General features: G+C 36.6%; 1 protein-coding gene across 1 annotated transcript in view; it reads left to right on the top strand.

Annotated features, from left to right (window-relative positions):
• Nucleotides 1-22,153, top strand: part of LOC128230364 (nitric oxide synthase-like protein) — a 95,223-nt gene extending 73,070 nt beyond the window's left edge. Inside the window, exons 10-27 of the mRNA XM_052942570.1 lie at nucleotides 1,731-1,925; nucleotides 2,482-2,582; nucleotides 3,103-3,247; nucleotides 4,048-4,152; nucleotides 7,351-7,400; nucleotides 7,882-8,031; nucleotides 8,509-8,683; nucleotides 9,760-9,904; nucleotides 10,755-10,833; nucleotides 11,757-11,953; nucleotides 12,409-12,578; nucleotides 12,862-13,072; nucleotides 13,810-13,897; nucleotides 15,185-15,318; nucleotides 16,028-16,185; nucleotides 16,966-17,157; nucleotides 17,388-17,552; nucleotides 19,027-22,153. Of these exons, the coding sequence (XP_052798530.1) occupies nucleotides 1,731-1,925; nucleotides 2,482-2,582; nucleotides 3,103-3,247; nucleotides 4,048-4,152; nucleotides 7,351-7,400; nucleotides 7,882-8,031; nucleotides 8,509-8,683; nucleotides 9,760-9,904; nucleotides 10,755-10,833; nucleotides 11,757-11,953; nucleotides 12,409-12,578; nucleotides 12,862-13,072; nucleotides 13,810-13,897; nucleotides 15,185-15,318; nucleotides 16,028-16,185; nucleotides 16,966-17,157; nucleotides 17,388-17,552; nucleotides 19,027-19,098 (2,532 nt within the window). The 3' untranslated portion in view covers nucleotides 19,099-22,153. The remainder of the gene's footprint in view (nucleotides 1-1,730; nucleotides 1,926-2,481; nucleotides 2,583-3,102; nucleotides 3,248-4,047; nucleotides 4,153-7,350; nucleotides 7,401-7,881; nucleotides 8,032-8,508; nucleotides 8,684-9,759; nucleotides 9,905-10,754; nucleotides 10,834-11,756; nucleotides 11,954-12,408; nucleotides 12,579-12,861; nucleotides 13,073-13,809; nucleotides 13,898-15,184; nucleotides 15,319-16,027; nucleotides 16,186-16,965; nucleotides 17,158-17,387; nucleotides 17,553-19,026) is intronic.
• Nucleotides 22,154-23,149: the final 996 nt, after the last annotated feature.

Genomic DNA, 23,149 nt, shown 5'->3' with positions numbered 1-23,149 from the left:
AACGACATGTCGGACAGACATCCAACACGTGTGTTGAAACACCATTTTATATTAACAGCCAATAGACCATATGCAGAATCATTGTTTGGGATTTTTTTTTATAAATAATGGCTACAGGAAAAGGCTCCACCATCATGTTGAAACTGTACACAAAATCATGCGTGTGTTACTTCAAGTAAAACTTTCTCAACAGGTTTCGAAGTCGCCGAAACCCTTTAAAGCAAAACAAATTTGATATCAACAAAACCGCCAATTAAGTGATTGTTGAATGAATCCATGCATCCCCCTTTGGTCGATTTATGCATTATAATGAATCATATTCCTGCAACTGAACTTATAACTCTGTTTCATTTTTACATTTTATCTAATTAAATGGTTCAACCGCTTGTGCAGCTTTTATATACTTATAATTGTATGGGTCCATTTTTCCTATATTAGAACTTTAAAGGCAAAATTCCTTGCAACTTTAATTACAGACGCGACATCAAAGGCCATATTGTCATATGTCCAAGGCATTAGAAATTAATATATATAGTTTGTTGAACATATATCTGAAATAATTTAACACAAAACGTAGACATTTCGGCTCTGAATTATAAATCCTGTGGTTAAGGCGCCCACCTTAATACTTCTGGAATTACCAACAACCTTTACATGAAATTAGAAACAACCAACAAAAAAGGTTATTTTCAAATTATGTTCGAAATAAATTATAATGTGAAATGTTATTGTTATGAGTTATGAAACATTGAATGGTGGAAAGTATGTTTGGTAATCCGAATATCAAACGTGCGTCTGGTAATGTGGCTCCGAGGCCTGGCTAGAAGATTCTTGGCTAATCAAGGAAGGGGTTGAATAAATGTTGCACCTCGAACAATCCACGGGTAAAGGTAGCGAGAAAATCTCTCTATCATATCCATTCCTTAGATATGTGTTAAATTGGAACCGGTCAAATTATATATAAAACAATGAAAGTACACAATGCGCAAGAGGCGTCTTCTTTTCTGAAGTCATTGTCGGTATATTTGTTAATATGATGGTTGAAACTCGATTAATTTAACCTTTCCAGTGTTGTTACAATTCATATTTTAAAATTTTAAGGTCATTGTGTGTTTTGCTATTTCGTGGATATAAAAAACACTATTCTGGTAATTTGCATGGATAATCTGTGTCGTCTGTTTATTTCAATCGATTGGTTTTCCTTAAAGCTGCACTCTCACAGATTGACCATTTTAACAACTTTTTTTTATTTTTTTGTCTTGGAAAGTGCAAATTTTTGCGTAAAGATCTGCAATGATATAAGATTGCTGACAAAGAATCAGATCGTAGATTTTCATATTTCCGTTCGAAAATTAATGTTTTATGGCTTAAACCGTTACTTACGGTTTAAGAAAAATGCATAAAACATCATTTACGTACTTAAATATCAAAATCTGCGATCTGATATTTTGTCAGCAGTCTTATATCACTGGTTTCTATGGATTTTCGCAAAAATTCGCTCGTTCAAAGACAAAAATAAAAAAGTTGTCAAAACGTTCAATCTGTGAGAGTGCAGCTTTAAAGTCGTTGAAGTCCCATTCATTAAAAAAACATTATGATGATACCAATGGTAGGATCCTGTTAAAAGGGACTTACGGGTTTCTTTAGATAAATAACAAAATATAAAAAAAAAAGAAAAAAAGGTACCAGTTCGCCATTTGCCTTATACTTCGGTGTTTACTGTCTTGCAGTCTCAAGGCGTGACAATCACAGATCATCACGCGGCCTCCGACTCCTTCATGAAGCACCTGGACAACGAGCAGAAACTGCGCGGCGGATGTCCGGCAGACTGGGTATGGATCGTGCCGCCCATGAGTGGGTCGCTACTTCCCGTGTTTCACCAGGAGATGTTGGCCTATAAGCTTAAGCCTAGCTATGAGTACCAGGTGGGTAACGTTTAGGCTTCTATTTTAATAAACACGACGTTGTTTCACTTTAAGATGCACTCATACTCCCAAATAAGATGTACCACAATCGATACAGCTGTTTTAATTTACTGAAAATGATAAATAAATTTCCAAAATAATTATTCATATGTAGAATAACGTGTTTATTTTGTAATAAAAGTGCAGAAAACAAAGTATTTCTACCTAATGAGGTGAAAGTTGATCACTGTCATTTAATATTTGTGCGTTTTCAGCTACGAAATACACGGTTACAATCTTGTTATCAGTAATTAATACTTTCCATAAAAACATGATATAGTAAGAAGTGATTTATAACTCAAAATGTTTGTTATATATGTGTATGTATCGATTTTAAATACGAGTGTCACTTTAACCGCCCATGTTGTTTGTCTCATGTTTAGAGCAGTAGGACAAGCGAGCAATTGACCAAAAAGCGCTAGCGCGCTTCATGGAATTTGTTCGCGTGCCCTACTGCGTTCATACAGCATAAAGGATAAGCATACTTTAAAGTATCCCATATCATGCTTTGATTCAGACGGACGCTTGGAAGACGCACGTGTGGAAGAAAGACAAGGAACGGACGCGCTCTTCAACCGATCGGCCGCGGAGGAAGATCGGCTTCCGGGAACTTGCCAGGTTTTACTGCTGTTTTTGTCTGGCTGCCGGAAACGCGAAAGAGCTAAAATGAGATTACTGTCTGCGAAAATCAAAATCTTATAACAGAAGTTAAAAAGTAGCATAATATACATCGGCTTCAAAGAGCAATTACCATTGTTTAGACTTGTCTATGTTCTAATATCTATATACATGTTCTACTCAGAGTCAAGTAACAACTATATCAAAAACAAAGCAAGCGTGTTATATATTGAAAACAGGGGAAAAAACAACATCCAACTGGATATTTCAGAGCGATAAAGTTCTCGGCAAAGTTGACGGGTAAGGTCGCTCGCGGGGAAATCCAAAACGAAAAGTCCGAGTGATTCTCTTTAAACATGGCCCATTCCCTTATAACGATAATGACTCATTTATATATTTCAGAGCGGTAATGTTCTCGGCAAATTTGATGAGTAAGGCCTTAGCCGGGCATACCAGTAGGGAAAGTCCGAGCTTAAAGCATTTACCCATCCCTTATAACAATAATGATCATACATTTCAGAGCGGTAAAGTTCTCTGCTAAATTGATGGGCAAAGCTTTGGCTCGGCGGGTAAAATGTGTGATCCTGTACGCCACTGAGACTGGAAAGTCCGAAGGGTTCGCCAAGACACTCTGTCAGATCTTCAAGCACGCTTTTGACGCCAGGGTAAGTGGACAACAATTAATGAGAGATTAAGCTAGACCATTGCAATATAATCTTCAGCTTTGAATAAAACAGGCTTATGAGTTCTAGTGATCTTCAAACACCACAGCCATCACAATAACCAGCCGACTGATCACTGTAGGGTGCTCACAAAACGTTTCCATACTTTTATCGTCGCCAGTTATGGTTAAGTGTAACCTTCTACAAATGATAAAACAAAATAAAAATAGGAATTGTCCGCTTTTAGTTTTTAGCTTGTTTTTTTCATATAGCTGTTCTGGCTGTTCATATACGTTTCATGTCTAAAATAAAGTTTCAAAAACGAACTAATTGAACCCTTCCTAAATTCCGAAAAAGCGAAGAATATAAACTGTATTTTCATCAAGTATTAAAGTGAATCACCTAGATATTTTGCATATGTGTTCGTGCAACACCTAAGCTGAACATCTGGTTTAACTAATATTTCTCGTATCATAGGTTTCGTTTTACGCGAAATAATGTTTTGAATAAACCATTTTTGCAATATATAATATTGTTCAGTCATGTGGATTTACTTTAACTCTGTTTTTAAAAAACTGGCATGCAGATATATCGTAAATACATTCCAAATGTGCATCCAATTAGTCGAACTAAGTTCAAGGCAACATAGTTTGTTTTTGTTGAATTATTTTGACCGTCAAAAATGTTCGAGCCTTAAAACGTCAAGAATTGTTTAAGAACCAACGAATTCCTTAGATGATATTTTTGCTACAAATGTTACATGTTTGAACAATGAATAGACGAAATAACCACTTTTTTTCCAGGTGTGCTGTATGGATGACTATGACGTCACAGAACTCGAGCATGAGGCGCTCGTGCTGATTGTCACGAGCACGTTCGGAAATGGAGACCCACCTGAAAATGGCGAGGTAAGATATTTGAAATGTGAATAAACTTGAAACATCATCTACATGTTCGATGTTGCAATATAACATCGTTGTTGCTTTAGTACATTAAAACATAATCATAGTCGTTGTTGCTCTAGTACATTGAAACATCACCATAGTCGTTGTTCTTAAAGCATATTGAAGCATCACCATAGTGGTTGTTGCTATAGTAATTTTACACAACATCATAGTCGTTGTTGCTCTAATACATTGATTCATCATCATAGTCGTTGTTGCTCTTATACATTGATACATCATCATGGGCGTTGTTGCTCTAATACATTGATTCATCATCATAGTCGTTGTTGCTTTAATACATTGATACATCATCATAGTCGTAGTTGCTCTAATACATTGATTCATCATCATAGTCGTTGTTGCTTTAATACATTGATACATCATCATGGGCGTTGTTGCTCTTATACATTGATACATCATCATAGTCGTTGTTGCTCTAATACATTGATTCATCATCATAGTCGTTGTTTTACATTGATTCATCATCATAGTCGTTGTTGCTTTAATACATTGATACATCATCATAGTCGTAGTTGCTCTAATACATTGATTCATCATCATAGTCGTTGTTGCTTTAATACATTGATACATCATCATGGGCGTTGTTGCTCTTATACATTAATACATCATCATGGGCGTTGTTGCTCTAATACATTGATACATCATCATAGTCGTTGTTGCTTTTATACATTGATACATCATCATAGTCGTTGTTGCTCTAATACATTGATACATCATCATAGTCGTTGTTGCTTTAATACATTGATACATCATCATAGTCGTTGTTGCTCTAATACATTGATACATCATCATAGTCGTTGTTGCTCTAATACATTGATACATCATCATAGTCGTTATTGCTCTAATACATTGATACATCATCATGGGCTTTGTTGCTCTAATACATTGATACATCATCATGGGCGTTGTTGCTTTAATACATTGATACATCATCATAGTCGTTGTTGCTCTAATACATTGATACATCATCATGGGCGTTGTTGCTCTAATACATTGATACATCATCATAGTCGTTGTTGCTCTAATACATTGATACATCATCATGGTCTTTGTTCCTCTAATACATTGATACATCATCATGGGCGTTGTTGCTCGAATACATTGATACATCATCATGGGCGTTGTTGCTCTTATACATTGATACATCATCATGGGCGTTGTTGCTCTTATACATTGATACATCATCATGGGCGTTGTTGCTCTTATACATTGATAGTCATCATCATAGTCGTAGTTGCTTACATACATTGATATATCATCATAGTCGTTGTTGCTTACATACATTGATATATCATCATAGTCGTTGTTGCTCTAATACATTGATACATCATCATAGTCGTTGTTGCTCTAATACATTGATACATCATCATGGGCGTTGTTGCTCTAATACATTGATACATCATCATAGTCGTTGTTGCTCTTAAACATTGATTCATCATCATAGTCGTAGTTGCTCTAATACATTGATACATCATCATGGGCGTTGTTGCTCTAATAAATTGATACATCATCATAGTCGTTGTTGCTCTAATACATTGATACATCATCATAGTCGTTGTTGCTCTAATACATTGATACATCATCATAGTCGTTGTTGCTCTAATACATTGATACATCATCATGGGCGTTGTTGCTCTAATACATTGATACATCATCATAGTCGTTGTTGCTCTAATACATTGATACATCATCATGGTCTTTGTTCCTCTAATACATTGATACATCATCATGGGCGTTGTTGCTCGAATACATTGATACATCATCATGGGCGTTGTTGCTCTTATACATTGATACATCATCATGGGCGTTGTTGCTCTTATACATTGATACATCATCATGGGCGTTGTTGCTCTTATACATTGATAGTCATCATCATAGTCGTAGTTGCTTACATACATTGATATATCATCATAGTCGTTGTTGCTTACATACATTGATATATCATCATAGTCGTTGTTGCTCTAATACATTGATACATCATCATAGTCGTTGTTGCTCTAATACATTGATACATCATCATGGGCGTTGTTGCTCTAATACATTGATACATCATCATAGTCGTTGTTGCTCTTAAACATTGATTCATCATCATAGTCGTAGTTGCTCTAATACATTGATACATCATCATGGGCGTTGTTGCTCTAATAAATTGATACAGCATCATAGTCGTTGTTGCTTTAATACATTGATACATCATCATGGGCGTTGTTGCTCTAATACATTGATACATCATCATAGTCGTTGTTGCTCTAATACATTGATACATCATCATAGTCGTTGTTGCTCTAATACATTGATACATCATCATAGTCGTTGTTGCTCTAATACATTGATACATCATCATAGTCGTTGTTGCTCTAATACATTGATTCATCATCATAGTCGTAGTTGCTCTAATACATTGATACATCATCATGGGCGTTGTTGCTCTAATACATTGATACATCATCATAGTCGTTGTTGCTCTTATACATTGATACATCATCATGGGCGTTGTTGCTCTTATATATTGATTCATCATCATGGTTCTAGTTGCTCTAATACATTGATTCATCATCATAGTCGTAGTTGCTTACATACATTGATACATCATCATAGTCGTTGTTGCTCTAATACATTGATACATCATCATGGGCGTTGTTGCTCTAATACATTGATACATCATCATAGTCGTTGTTGCTCTAATACATTGATACATCATCATGGGCGTTGTTGCTCTAATACATTGATACATCATCATAGTCGTTGTTGCTATAGTAAATTGATACATCATCATAGTCGTTGTTGCTATAGTAAATTGATACATCATCATAGTCGTTGTTGCTATAGTAAATTGATACATCATCATAGTCGTTGTTGCTATAGTAAATTGATACATCATCATAGTCGTTGCTATAGTAAATTGATACATCATCATAGTCGTTGTTGCTATAGTACATTGATACATCATCATAGTCGTTGTTGCTATAGTAAATTGATACATCATCATAGTCGTTGTTGCTATAGTAAATTGATACATCATCATAGTCGTTGTTGCTATAGTAAATTGATACATCATCATAGTCGTCGTTGCTTTAGTACATTGAACATTATCAACATAGTCGTTGCTGCTTGTAACCAAGATTACGTTGTATTTTTCAGTCTTTCGCAAAGTACCTGCTGGAAACAAAGCATCCGGACACAAAGGATAAGTAAGATTCGCCCGCCTAGCGAATGTTCCGGCTCAAAACATTCCATTTAATTTAATTAACCATTAATAAATATACCCCTATATTCATTTTAACTATTGAAGCAATAATTAGTTTTCATATTCACATTTAAATTAATATATTTTGTCAGGTTCGTTGCATTGAACTCGATAGATACTCTCACAGCTTGAACGATATGACAACTTTATCAATATTTGTCACAGAATTAAGTGATGTTGGCATCAATGCTTTTAAATCAGTAATAAAGGAGCACACACAATAGAACGGATCTCATTTTCACTGCCGAAATTTTAATTTTTCTTAAAGCGTTACCAATACAATTCAATTTTTGAGCGTAGGTATTAAAAATTGCGATCTGATCTTTTATTAGCAAGCTTATATGACCGGTTTTCAGACATTTACGCCAAATTGTCAAAACGTCCAATCTGTTAGAGTGCATCTTTGAGTTACTTTTCATATCCAGGTTAAGCAAGCAGTTGTCTTACCTGCGACTTAGCGTCTCGGAGCCGCACGATATAGAGATAATTGACGCCGGGAGTGAAGCGTCAGATGACACATTCAAGTCGCTTGAGGACAACCTCACACTGGAGACTGGTCCGCTTTCTAACGTCAGGTAAATGGTTAAAATGATTAAAATTTAAGTGAAGCATACATTAATACAGTCAACCCTCGTTGGCTCGAACTCCCAGGGACCGGGGAAAATACCTCGAGCCTCGAAAAATTCGAGCCAAGAGGGATTGTTCACCTTCCATATAAAGAAATCGGTCCTCTACATCTAGTTCGAGCCAACGAGGAATTTGAGCCAAGCGAGTTGGAGCCAACGGGGTTCGACTGTATACTGACGCTGACTAATTCGAAATGTTCACGCCAAAATAACTTCATCCATTATGCCCTTAAGATTAAAAAAAATATTTTTTTTTTTTTTCGCAATTACAGGTGCAAAATACCCTGATCAATTGCCCTCTCTAGCAGATATATTATTAATATTTTCTCACATGTATTCAAGATAAGTGGCATTAAATTGTTTCATTTATTACACACGTAAAATGCGTGTTGTAAACTTACACTAATTATCCCCCTTTACCCATAGGTTCTCGGTGTTCGGGCTGGGCTCCAGTGCCTATCCCAACTTCTGCGCGTTCGCACACTACCTGGACAAGATGTTCGCTAATCTCGGCGCCGAGCGGATCAACGAGATCGCGGAGGGTGATGAGCTCTGTGGCCAGGAGGAGTCGTTCCGCACGTGGGCCACGGAAGTCTTCAAGGTGAGCGGCGTCTGGAGATGGACTATAGAAATTAAAGGCTATACTCCTTGAAATTTCCAATGAGTTCGAGGGCGAAATTTCTTTACGGAAAGGGGTCGAGGTATTGAAGGGGGTGGAGGGGGTCATTATTACTTTGGCAGGCTTGAAGCGTCGAGGGGTCAGGAAGTCCTGATAACAAAAAGATTGTCTTGTATACTGCTTAAAATGTGATTATCCGATAGCAATTAGATAATGGGAATGCAATGTGGATGTAACTTTTTACGTCAGTAGCCCAATATTGAACGGCGATTAGAAATATCGGCCATTATTAATCACAAATAAAACGCGAATTGCTTTTCCATAAATTACCCAGAGTTAATTCAAAACTGCATCCAGGAACGCATAAATGTCGAAGAAAATGATTTTAATTCTTCAATAGCAACCAATGTAGTTAAGCCGAACGCTGTCGACCAATCAGTGATTTTATAAGCTCGTTTGTTTGGTGATAGCCTTGGAGTCGTCGTGCAAACACTTCATCCTTCGCCACAACCTAAAACCGGTAAGATATGCAAATGGAAATTGGTGCCAGAAAACATACCAACATGTATAGCAAGGCCCATAATACTGGCTTCAAATGTGGTAGAGTTATTTTCCTTGATTGACTTGGGAAAACGAGGCGAGCGTTGGGGTTTGCTTAGTGGCTCTTTTGTGTAAGTTAACTTGGACGAACAAACCGGTTGCTGTTTTCTAAAATCTAGGTCATCAGTATGTTTTATGTAAGAGATTCATCGTTTTATGGACTGAATGGTGACTTAAAGCTGCACTCTCACAGATTGACCGTTTTGGCTACTGACGCTTTAAGAAAAGTGAAATTTTCGGCAGTTTTCTAAATAGTTGAGATCTGTTCCATTGTGAGTTATCTTAGATGACTGATCTGAAGGCTTTGTTACCTAAATCAGCTGATTCTGAGACTAAACTAAAAACAAATTTCAATCAGTCAATTTGTGAGATTGCAGCTTTAAATACATGTAAAACGTAACAAGATGGAATGGTAATGTATTAGAAGTCATACGTTTTTACTTGCATATCTCATCTAGGCGGCCTGTGAGACGTTCTGCACTGGAGATGACCGCGCGTTGCAGGACGCCGCTGGAACACTGTCCAAGACTGACCACAACTGGACACCAGATACGTTCAGGGTCACTCCGGCCACAGGAAACAAGGAACCGGAACCAATCACAGGTAATTTGATTTAAAAGCCATACTTTTGAGTAAGAAAAAGGCACACTTTTATATCTAGAGTCTAAATCCGTTGGCTCGATATCGCTTGGCTCGATGTTCTCGTTGGTTCGAACTTGATGTTAAGGACAGATTTTGTTTAACTCTTTGTAAGCATTCCCGCTTGACTCAATATTCGCGAGGCTAGACGTATTTAATTAAGCCGGTTCCTAGGATATCGAGCAAACGTCTTTCGACTGTATTATGCACAAACAAAATGCTAGGAATATGGTATGAGGGGTCCACTGCGACTCCATCGAAAGTTGGCTAGTATGGAAAAATCATGAAATAGGAACAACATTTGGTTTTGAATGTAGTTAATATTATAATTCTTGTTTCTTGAAAGCCAACGAATCATCCACTGGCCTTTAATTAGTACTACTCTATATCGTAAATGATTGCGTCTTGACAATTTAACAAACATGAAGTCAAGTTTGGTTCCCCGCTTACTGAATACACGTTACAATCTAAATCAGTTGAAAACAAACCATGTATGACTTTATTGTCTAAGATCCTGAATATACGATCCGCAAGTAATGAAGATACAGAGCTACTTTTTACCATGATTCTTTTTATCGAGTATGAACAAGCAGCAGTCAAAAGGAATACTTCTTGAAAATATATTGGAATCATAAATATCTAATGTATATAATTTTCCAGATTACATATTTTGTCAAATATTCGGATAAAAAAATCTAAAAAATGTTCTAAAAATGATAAAAAAGGGTTTATAAACCGTCTTAGATGACTAAGGATATAGATCTAAACGACACCCAATTATGAATTTAATATATAAATTTGACTCTGTCTTCAGCACTGTCCACCATCCACAACAAAAATGTTGTTCCATGTCGATTTATGGAGAGAACACAGCTTCAAGCCAAAGAATCGGAGTAAGTAGATGGATCAATGACAATTATACAAAAAACGTATAAGTTGCTCTAACTACATCTATGGCTCTATATTTTTTGTTGTTGGTGTTCTCATTGTTGTTCTTCTTTGTTGTTCTCCTTTGTTGGTTTTCTTTGTCGGTATTCTTCTTTATTGGCATTTTTTCTTTGTTTATCTTCTTTGTTGATCCTCTTCTTTGTTGATCTTCTTTGTTGATATTCTTTGTTGTTCTTCTTTCTTGATCTGCTTTGCTGTCCTCTTTTTGGTTTTTCTTTTTTGGTGTTCTTCCTTTTTGTTCTTCTTCTTTGTTGGTCTTCCTTGTTGTTCTTCTTTGTTGTTCTTCTTTGTTGTAACAAACATGTGCCAGCTTAACGAGCATTCAAAGTCCGGTTTTAAATTTTCTTCTTTGTTGGACTTCTTTGTTGTTCTTCTGTGTTGTTCTTCTTTGTTGTTGTTCTTTACTCTTGTTCTTTGTTGGTTTTCTTTGTTGGTCTTCTTTGTTGGTCTTCTTCTTTATTGGTATTATTTTTTATCTTCTTTGTTGTTCTTCTGTGTTGTTCTTCTTCTTTGTTGTTCTTTTTTCTTTGTTGTTCTTCTCCGTTGATCTCTTTTTTTGTTCTTCTTTGTTGTTATTCTTATATGTTGTTCTTCTTTGTTGTTGTTCTTTTTTGTTGGTCTTCTTCTTTGTTTATCTTCTTTGTTGGTTTTCTTTGTTGTTCCTTTTTGTTTTTTCTCCTTCGTTGGTCTTCTTCTTTTCTGTTGTTGTTTTTCTTTTCGGTTTTCTTGCATTTATCAATTTGCATAGAAAAAATAGAATTCAGGGAGCTTATTAATGTTTATTTTCATGTACGCTTGAGAACGGCTCTTGTTAAATGGTGCATACGGAAACTAGTTTAGAGTTATAAAGTTCATAAATCCATTGCAGTCGACAGACGATGTTGATCAAGCTCGATGCAACGCTTGGGTCCGGTGAAATGCTGTACCATCCAGGGGATCACGTGGCCATATTCTCGGAGAACGCTCCGCCGCTCGTGGACGCCATCTTGATGCGCCTTCACAACGCCCCGCCCCCTGAACAGCTGATCAAGATCGAGGTCATGAACGAGAGGTCAACCCCATTAGGTAAGTTTTCCGTTTTGACAAAAGGTTGAAGTGAAATGTTTTGTCCGTCGATATTGATTACCGATAAGGTCGTGTTCACTAATTATCAAAGTTATAAAAAAGTTTTGACTATACCATTATATGAATCCCAGCTATCGCTTCTGTCACGCATGGCCTCTGTCGTCATTGACAATAGCGTTGGTGGCTTTGAGTCTTGTAATTGTGCCCTTTTAATAATCAGAATACTCATAACTCGAAACTCGTTATGTCGGTCATCTCGATAGTCTGATTATGTCGAAATGAATCTCGGATATGTTTGGTTAACATAAACACGTGTTGAATTTTGGTTATATCGAATGGTCGTTATCTCGAAGTATTTCGGGTTATCCCAACGACTTCGACATAGCAAGTTTTGACTGTAAGTGAATATTTAGTCGATTTCATTTAATCATTTACAAGATGTTTCATTCTTCCAGGCAATACGAAATCCTGGGACCCCTACCCGCGCCTCCCCGTGTGCACGTTGCACACGGCGTTCCTACGATACCTGGACATCACAACTCCGCCCAGTCAGGCCCTTTTGAAGCTGTTCGCCACCCAGGCCAGCAAGGATTGTGATAAGGAGAGCCTAGAGAATCTGACAAATGTACGGGAGTGTTTAAAATTTAGACATTTTGTATCATGTGATGCTCTGTATTAGCAGAAATATGGGTACATACAGGGTTACATACATAATTATTGAATGTTCCTTTGCGCTTTAAAAATGGAATTCCATGAAATTAATCAACTAAGAAAGTGTCCTTTTTCGAAAAATAATACGAAAATATCAATCCCACGAATATGAATGAGTTCACAGTATTTCATTTGAAAATATATGTCAAATATAAAACATCATTTAAATCTCTGTTTAGTGTTCTATATCTTTCCAGGACTCGCACATCTATGAGGAGTGGAAGTACGAGACTTACCCTAACGTAGTTCAGGTGTTGGACCAGTTCCCGTCGCTCCGCGTACCAGCGTCCCTGCTGCTCACCCAACTTCCGCTCCTGCAGTCTCGTTTCTACAGCATCTCGTCCTCTCTCAAGTCCTACCCCGGGGAGATTCACGCGACCGTGGCTGTTGTCAAGTATAAGACTCAGGGTAAGCGTCTGTATCATTGTCGTCAATCGGAACACCTCGGCCATTTTCCATCGCAAACAACCCCGGATTTATGTCAATACATTATTAAAAGTAGTTCGTAAAATTTTAAATAATACAGTCGAACCCCGTTGGCTCGAACTTCAGGGGACCGGCGATAATAACTCGAGCTTCGGAAAAATCGAGCCAAACGGGAATGCTTACCTTCAGTATAAATAAATATGTCCTTTACATCCAGTTCGAGCCAACGAGGAACTCGAGCCAAGCGAGTCCGAGCCATCGGGGCTCATTTTAGTGTTTTTACATCAATTTTGAATAACTTAGTTCTAATTGATTCAAAGTGAAGTGCATTATTGCATAACTAAGATTCATAGACGAAAGTCGTTAGGTCTAACTGCTACATTGAAATTACTACGCGATCTACTTGCAGTGTAGTTGAATGTAAAGAATCTTGACATTGTAAGCCTTCAATATCAGGTTGTTTTCAATGGAATATGGCCGAAGTGTTCCGAATCATTGTATTACGCAAGAGTTATTCCGCTTTCGACGTTGGCAGTGGTCAAAAGGCATCCAAACGTAATTTAATTCAACACAAGATTAAAATTAGGACGGATATGATTTACCCGCAACCAATGTCTGTCTTTCAGTCGTAGAAAACTTCTACCACTAAAAACAGTTCAAATGTGTTAATGTGTGATCAGCGCCGATTTTACTGAAGTATATTTTCGGTATGTTTTCAGGTGGTAACGGGGCATTGCACGAGGGTGTCTGCTCCAACTGGCTCAACAGACGGGAGGTCGGGGACACCGTTCCCTGTCTCATCAGGCAGTAAGTTTCATCGTCTGCTTAGGTCTGGTGTCATCATCGTCGCCATTGTCCTGCATAGATTTTGCCGCAATTCAAGAACCGTTTAAAATATCCAGATGGAACATGTGCACGTGTATAATGACAATTCGTCAAGGGTAGCAAGGCGCACATATTTAGTCTTAATACTTATTTCCCTTGATCATCTATTGTAAACCTCAAATTTAGGGAAACCAAAAACATGTATTTATTTTATTTCCTTTAGATCAAATTGTATAGATCAAATGGATTTTGCTGTTTTTCTTCCGTTATCCATTAAAAATCATCTTTTATACAAGTTTAGTGAATTATTATTATTGATATAACTACCGTAATATTTCTCTCAATGAATTAATTTCCGTATTAAATGAAATGCGAAACTGTTCTTACAAGGAACATACATGTAGGAGTTATAAATGCACAGGTTTATACATTGATTTGCGTCATTTACGAAGATGATTTTGTTTTATCTATACGTATATACGTTTTGTGACCTTTAGCTATATGATAATTGATATTTTATCTACACTTAATATAAAAAAATGTAACTCAAATTAACTGAGTTGTCTTTTTCACAAACAGGTTGTCCAAACAGTCTGTCCAAACAAACTTAAAAATGTATATATGTGCTACGGATTTAAAACTTGACGCACAAGAAGGAGAAAAAAAATCAAAATCAAAATAAATCGCGAGATGTCGTCAATATTATGCACGTATAATCATAATGATATTTCTTGTTTTATGACTAAAGAAAAAGATTATATTAGCATATGCACGGTCAAATTAAAAATGCATAATTTGAGCAGCAATAAGGGAAAATGTCAGTATTATAAAATTCCATGTCTTTTCTATCTCTCAGTTAAAAAAAACTATTTTGTGTTTAATATATAGAACACTACTGTTTGTGAAGTGCTGATTGTTGGAGGTCATGGCGGATAGCAACATGCAACTGATAAGCCCCGCCTAATCTGGACGCTGATTGGTCAGTCGGGTATCGTCCGGCTAGTTTGACTGACAGGCCGCGTCATGTTAATTAGCACTATTTACAACATATATACGGCCCATTTTGATTTCGATTTGCGATACAGCCTATAAATGGTTTGCTTTGAATTTAATGGGAACTTTAGATTTTAAGAAAAGGCCTCAGTACAATTTGGATTAGAAATTTCCAACAAATTTGATTTAGACCGCTGCAGTGGCGCGACCGCCTTTCCTCCTGACCAGAGACCCATTTCCTTGCTGCAGACCATCATGATTACTGTAACCTTTCAGCGCCCCAGCGTTCCACATGCCGGATGACCCAACTGTTCCCATCATCCTGGTGGGGCCCGGCACAGGGATTGCACCATTCAGAAGCTTCTGGCAGCAACGCAAGATCGACCGAGAGATGAATCCGGAGCCTTCCCGTGAGTAAAAGTAGCAATGGCGTGATTCCGTGTTATATTTCAGTGGCGGATCCGTGGACACACTTGTCTGTCAATCCAGTGGTCGCACGTTCGATTCCCCTCCGCATTACTAAAATACTAATCGTCTTCAGGGAGGGACATTATATGGGGGTACTCTTGTGCCATTGCTATACACTGGTGCACGTACCAGGGTAGCTCTAACCAGGGTTACATTCCGTCTTTGCACTTTGCTCCATAAACCTAAAATAACTAACTATCTTATCGAACTACTCGCCGAGTGGGCGAGTATAAATGAGCTTACACACTACCAGTGCTATAATTGCTTCTGGGTTCACCTTCTGTATACAATGTAGTTAACAAGTATGTGGCACAGCCTGGTACAGGTCTATTTAAGCCATCTTGGGTAAAATTCTTGTACATTATGTATACATATTTCAGCGAACACGTTATATATATGTTACTTTTGGGGGCATGTTATAAACACAAAAAAAACTGCATCGTACATTAAAGTTATGGAAGCCAGAACTAACATATTTGTCAAATACCTAAATTTGATTTATGGGGGATGGCAGCAAATCGGCCAGGATTTGAGATGTTTTGGAATTGACCATTTTGAAATGTGTATTTGTTCTTGAGAAACAATATAAAAAATATAAACGCCAATAAAATGATTTTGCGTTAAATTCAAGACATACAATATTTTCCCCAGGCGGCGGGCGGAAGGGTTGGGGCGAGATTCACCTGTATTTCGGCTGCCGGAACTCCGAGATAGACGCAATCTATCGGGAGGAACTGGAGCAGATGAAAGCGGAAGGAGTGTTGACGCAGGTCTACACCGCACTGTCCCGGGAGAAAGATGTACCCAAGGTGGGGGAGACAATTTTCATTGCTCGTTAATTAGGTCTAATACGCGCAAATGATAAGCCTTATATGTTATAGACATGATGTGAATTCTTAATGATTAAAAACGGGATGAGTGAGGGTAGCGAACAAGTCTTTGTAAATCTTTAAAAAACGTTATTCCTCTAACTAACTGACATATAACCCCATTGGCCGATACATTGTCAATGCAAAATCTGACCCAGGGAGTGTGTATCGGATGATTGGCAGTAGGCGGACCTTTATACACGCGCGAAAGTTGAAATTCTCAATGATTTAGTCTACTACTTAACGGTTGCCTATTTGCAATTTCATTGGCTAAAAATGTAGGTTGTACTCTAAATCCATGTAATATTAAATAGAAACACACTGACGGCCACTACAACAGCGTGTGTATACCACGTGATAAATTGCGGGGCTCTTTAAGCGGCATAGACTGCCCTTTGTTTTATTTAAAACGGTGTAGTAAAAGAAACGTTATCTTTGATATAAGTCTTCATTTTAAGCAAAATGTTGCCTTCCGACGTAGCATATATGACACAATTTATCACGTGGTATACACACACTGTACAATACAATATCTCAGGGATGGCGTTCACCCTAACCCTGGGAACGTACGTGAATGATCACATGTCAAAACCATACGACCATGACGACTCTATGTGACTTTCTCGAATTAATGTTCCACGGGAAGCATTCTTGTTACACGGCTATACGAATTATCCAAAACTCCAAATTATTCTACGATAGTGTCTTTCTGGTTTTCAGACATACGTCCAATCCATATTAAAGCAGAATTCTACTGCCGTCTTCCGGTGTATAGTGAAACAATCAGGTCACTTCTACGTATGTGGTGACGTCAAAATGGCGTCTGACGTCACAGCCACGCTCGAGAAAATAGTGGCAACAGAAGGCAACATGGCGTCACAAGATGCCAAGAGCTTAATTATGAAATTGAGGGTAAGTGTTTGAAGATATACGTGGTCGATTGTCTAATATCGATCATCACTCAAATTCAGTTGTTTTCATTCCTAAATTTCGAGTAGATTATTCTAAAAGCGCGCTTCGATATTTAGTCACATGTTGTACGACCAAATCCGCTAATTACGTTATAAATGACTATTACTTGCTTGCATCATATATTCGTTATAAATATATTTACTCAAACTGACATTAAATATATTGTGCAGGACAACAGTCGATTCCATGAGGACATTTTCGGCGTCACACTGCGCAGCTCGGAGGTGACTGATCGAGCACGTGACCAGGCAAAGCGCGCGTGGAGCTTTGTTAACGCGGCGGGGCGCAACCGTGCCAGCATAGATACGGAATCCGTGTCACCAATTCCTACAGGCGTAAGTTGCAAATACAGTCGAACTCCGTTGGCTCGAACTCCCAGGGACCGTTGAAAATACCTCGAGCCTCGAGTATTTAGAAGTCGGTCCTTTACTAATAATATCTGTCATGTGTTTCCGTTCCGGATAGAAAAATCCGACCCGAGGGCACCTGCGTTGCCAGGTAACGAGGCTTGCCGAGTTACCGGCCACGCAGCGTGCCCGAGGGTCGGATTTTTTTTATCCGGAACGGACACACATGATTGATATTTTTTCTAGCACACCTTAGATTACATTTTTTTGTGAAAAAATACATAGAAAAGCGCATTTTTGTATTTTCACCAAAAAGCGCGTGCGCTGATGTTTACTGACGTCATGACGCGCACTAATTTTTATTTACAATATCTGTCATGTGTTTCCGTTCCGAATAGAAAAATCCGACCCGAGGGCACCTGCGTTGCCAGGTAACGAGGCTTGCCGAGTTACCGGCAACGCAGCGTGCCCGAGGGTCGGATTTTTCTAACCGGAACGGAAACACATGATATATATTTTTTCTAGCATACATTAAATAACATATTTTGTGAAGAAAATATACAAAAAGGCGCATTTTTGTACATATCACCAAAAAGCGCGTGCGATGATGTTTACTGACGTCATGACGCGCAGTAATTTGTATTCACTGCATACGTCAATAAGTTCCTTTGACATTACGTCTTTTAAGGGCTATTTTGTTTTGTTTTTTAAAGTTTATTTTTGTTAAGTTAATGTTAATGGAACTCATCTATTTAAATTTCATAATTATGATTACATAACGTGTATTATAAAAGAAATTGAAATTATTACGTCACAGCGCGTGACTCATCTGGCATGGGGGGATGCCAGATGGAGTTTTCCAGCACGGCTGAATTCACCGTAAATGCCTATCCGGTGTGCTAGAATCACTGCATACGTCAAGAAGTTCCTTCAGTATCACGTCTTTGGAGGGTTATTTTGTTTTGTTTTGAAGGTATATTTTTGTAAAGTTAATGTTTATGGAACTCATCTATTGAAATCTCATAATTATGGTTACAAAGAGTGTAAAATAAAAGAAATGAAAAGTATTACGTCACAGCGCGTGACTCATCTGGCATGGGGGGGATGCCAGATGGAGTTTTCCAGCACGGCTGAATTCACCGTAAATGCCTATCCGTTGTGCTAGAAAATCCAGTTCGACACAACGAAGAATTCGAGCCAAGCGAGTGGGTTCGGCTATACCAATGAGTTTCATTTTTGAGGAACTTTTCAGATAGCCGCTTCTACAACAAAGGAAGGCTAAACTAAATTTTTAAGATACATTTACTCGGATATGATTCACACATTGGAAATCAAATAACAGAAAACGTTGGCAGATCAATTCAAATTGTTAAAATGATCTTTATGAAACTTAGATCTATTTAATGTTTTTCCATGTTATTGAAGCAATATTATTTACAGTGCTCCACTTATGTTTTCACAGGACTACAAAGGACCGAAAAGCAAACCAAAGGCACCACGAAGTTCCATGTTCAGCCCAGACTCCATGGCCTAAAGTGACCACGTTCCAGCCATAGTTTGCATTATATCAAATGGCCTAAGCGACCACGCCCCAGCAGGATAATTCACGTATTTTTAACATATGTTGGGCGCAAAAGGACGAATATTCGAATCTAGAAGATCATGTACATAACGAACAATTTAAGCTTTGGCGATAAGAGATTCGCCCATAATTAACTTTCTCTATGAGTGTTATATATTATACTTATAAATTTCAAATTGTGACCAGGGCTGGTATTCAATATTAGTTTTAATTGGATGTTAGTACGATGTAGCTAATCGGATTACTTGTTGGTAATTTCTGACCAATAGAGTGAATGAAATCAATAATGTATGACCATATGGATGACTTTAGTTGTATTGAATACCACCCGATAAAAGTATTGAAAGTTTATTTTAACTCCATGAGGTATTTACTATGTTTAATTTTAAAAACAATTTATCATGTACATATTTGTTGACATATTTCATCATTTAAACATGAACGACTACATAACATATAGTTGTCAAGGTCATATGGTTATGACATGTGAACATTCACGTAAGTGAAATAACATACACATATTATTATTAGTATAATCGTACATAGCTGTTGACGTTTTTAGAAATCTCAACTTTTTGTTGTGATAATTTGAAGTTATTATTTATATATTCATTTTCTTGTATACCTAAATGTATTACATTTATCGTGTCAAGCGATTATGTTAAGGTTGTGTTTTGAGAGGTTTACTAGTGTTTTAAGTGGCCATCTATGTGTTGTTAAAGGTATTTGTTAGTTATAGTTTATTTCAGAAACTTTTTATTGTGCTGTTTAATATATTTTGCAATACACTATAGCAATATTGTACTATTACTTTTTTGTTGTCAAATATCAGATTTGTCCATTTCTGCAAGAACAATTTCTGTTGTAAGATTTAGGTAGAAGCAGGCTTTCAAGTGACAAATTACAAAAAAGATAGATCAGAGTTGTAGGATTGTTTTTGAAAATAGGGCAAAAAAGAAGGGCTCTTTATTTTCCACTTAGAGGCAAATATTTTACACCAATTATTTTCATCAATTTAATTGTACATGTACATAAAGGGTTCTTCATTTTCTGCATTCTGGTTATTAAATGTTCTGTTCTGTTCTACCCTTCTTCATTTTCTGCATTTTGGTTATTAAATGTTCTGTTCTGTTCTGTCTGATATTCAGAGTGCATTTTAGAACACACAATTATTTCTCAAACTATTTTTGCATAAGTAGGGATAGTAGAGGCTTTTCCAAGTAAAAGTTGGAAAAAGGAGCCAGATAAAAACCTGAGTAAAATTTTAATGAAGATTTACAAAAAAATAGGGAAAAGGTTGAACCCAGGTCCTCTTGAAAGCTTGTAGAGGTATTTATGTATGGATATAATTATTGTACATCTATAACTATTTTAAAAAATAGCCCACAAAAAAGTTAGAATGATTTGTTTTTAATTTGTTTAGAATCACTATTATTCCTGGTCATTACATATGTGCTGCCAATTACTTTGTAGTTTCGTTCTATCACTAATTTAATTTGGAATTTAGCGTTTTTACTTCATCTGCATTTTTGAAATTGAGTTATTCTTCTTACTTTTATGACAGATACACATTTGAACAGAATTTTGCCTTAAATCACGCCTTAAATGATTCAATAGTCATTTGCATCATAATACTACTGCTTTTCTACAAAGAGCATTTTCAGACAGATTTTTAAAGTGACACTCTTATTCAAAATCAATACAAGCACATGTATAACAAACATCAATTTTGAGTGATAAACCTTTAACTACTCACTAATTAATGCATTTATGAAAATATTTATTACTGATAACAAGTTTGTAACTGTGTATTTAATAGCTGAAAACGCAAAAAAAAACAAATGATCGGTGGTTGATAAAAGATTTACTGTGATCTACTATTGTCTGATAAGGTAGAACCGTGATGTATTTTCTGCACCTTTCTTTCAAATTAAACTCGGTATCCTTCATAAGAACCATTGTTTTCAACATTTGTATTAATTGTGGTAAATCTTATTTGGGAGTAAGAGTGCATCTTTAAATAAATGTTAACAATATAGCTATTATTTAACCCATTGATGAATTGTTTTACCATTGCAACAAGCAATTTGTTCTCATTTCAAATGAAATTATTTTTTCAATGTTTGACACTTTAAAATGATAACAAAGACCTTTTGAGAGTTAAAGGTTGATCTTTCCAAATGGGTTCCCAGCTGGTATAATTCCCAGTCAGAACTCTTCAAGCATTATCCATCCTAAACTGTGCCTCGCATCAGTAGCAGGAGTTCGTCAAAAAATAAATAATAATAATAATTAATTGTAGTGTTCTACCATGTATTTTGTATATCTAAGTTTAATTTGATTGCCAGTGAAGCGTTTTATTGCATAAATAAATAAGATTATCAATCTAGTTATACTTTTTGTCATTTAGTTTAACTGCTAAATTGATAATACTACGTTACGTGATCTACTTGCAGCGTAGTTATTTAGTTTTATTATAAGTTGTTTAGGATGGAAAATGGCCTAGGAGTTCCAAATGCTGGTATTCCATGAAGTAAAGTAGTTGGTGTTGTTACGGACCAATAAACCATGGATTATAGGTCTGTGCTGTTGTGCTTTTTAAACATACCGGTAGAAATATACAAAATGTTGATTAAATGGTCCAAGGCTGTTTAAACATGATTTATTCTTTTCTCTTTTTTTTAAACATTTAGCATTTACGTTTCAAGCATGTGAATCAGAGCTGACCAATACTGCCAAACGAGTGCATAATTTAACATATGACATTTAACTTTGGAGTTGTAAGATTGTTTTTAAATTGACCTGCTATTGATTTGATGGAATGTACCTTCAAAAAGTTTCATTATTTTGCATGTGAAAATTATATTTTTTCTGCTTGTTATGAATTTCTTATATTCATCATAGTCCTAAGCAAAACACTTGAATTTATACACATTTTTCACTATATTCTTTTCATATTGAATATTTTGTTGAGTTTATCTTTCCAAGTAGATGTAAATAAATTTGATCTTCAAACAAGTTGGATGGTTTTGATGAAAACCCCTGCCATTGTTTGCCATCTTGGATTTAGGACACTTCCACAACCCCTTTAACTATAGCTAAACCAACATTTTGACCAAGTTTCAATTAAATTGTATGTCAACATAGATCTTAAAGTGTTGATGACGGATGAGGAACGATGATGACAAAAGCTTATCTGTGAGTTTACTTTCAACCAGAAGTACGATCATTGTTATTGGTCCCATCTTTCACTCGCCTATTGGTCTTTTTAGGCAAACAAAGATTCAACATAATAACTTAAAAAACCCATTTAAGCCAGAGTTATGGGCCTTGTGTATATGTGCATAATACCTCTGGCAACATGTGTGCCAAGTTTATTTTGAATATCTTGAACCCTTTTTTACATGTTGCCAAATATGAAGTTTTTGCAATATTAAGATGCAGACATCAAGGCTGTAACAGTACCTAGACTCTACAACAAGAGCTGTTTCAAAGACAGTGTAATGAACTATTCCGCCGCTTTGAAGTTCAAGGACTGCAAAGTTTTGGAGAAACATGCATGTATCACTTTTTAAGTTTATAACATGCAAAACCTTAACCAGAATTTCCAAGTTAAGGGTTACCTTAACCCCTAGGAACAAAGTTTGCATTATATGCAAGATAAACTTATTATACTTGATTGTATAAAGTTTCAATGCATTACATAAAGAAGTTGCTGAGTAATTGACTTAAATCTGCGTACATGCTAAAACCTTAACCAGAATTCTAAGTCAATGATAAAGGGGCAAAATTTATATCATATGACAGATAGAGTTATCTAACTTGGTCATTCAAGTAGGTTGGATGGTTTAGTAGAAAAGTGTCAATAATGCAACCCATCAAGTAGTTGCTGAGATATTAACCTATGTGTGTTTACATGCAAAATCTTAACCAGAATTTCTATGTCCAATAATAAAGGGCAGTTTTTGCCTTATATGCATGATAGAGTTATGAAACTTCAATC

This window comes from Mya arenaria, chromosome 4 (genome assembly GCF_026914265.1).
Source record: "Mya arenaria isolate MELC-2E11 chromosome 4, ASM2691426v1".
NCBI lineage: Eukaryota > Metazoa > Mollusca > Bivalvia > Myida > Myidae > Mya > Mya arenaria.
This window is presented reverse-complemented; position numbering and strand designations above follow the sequence as displayed.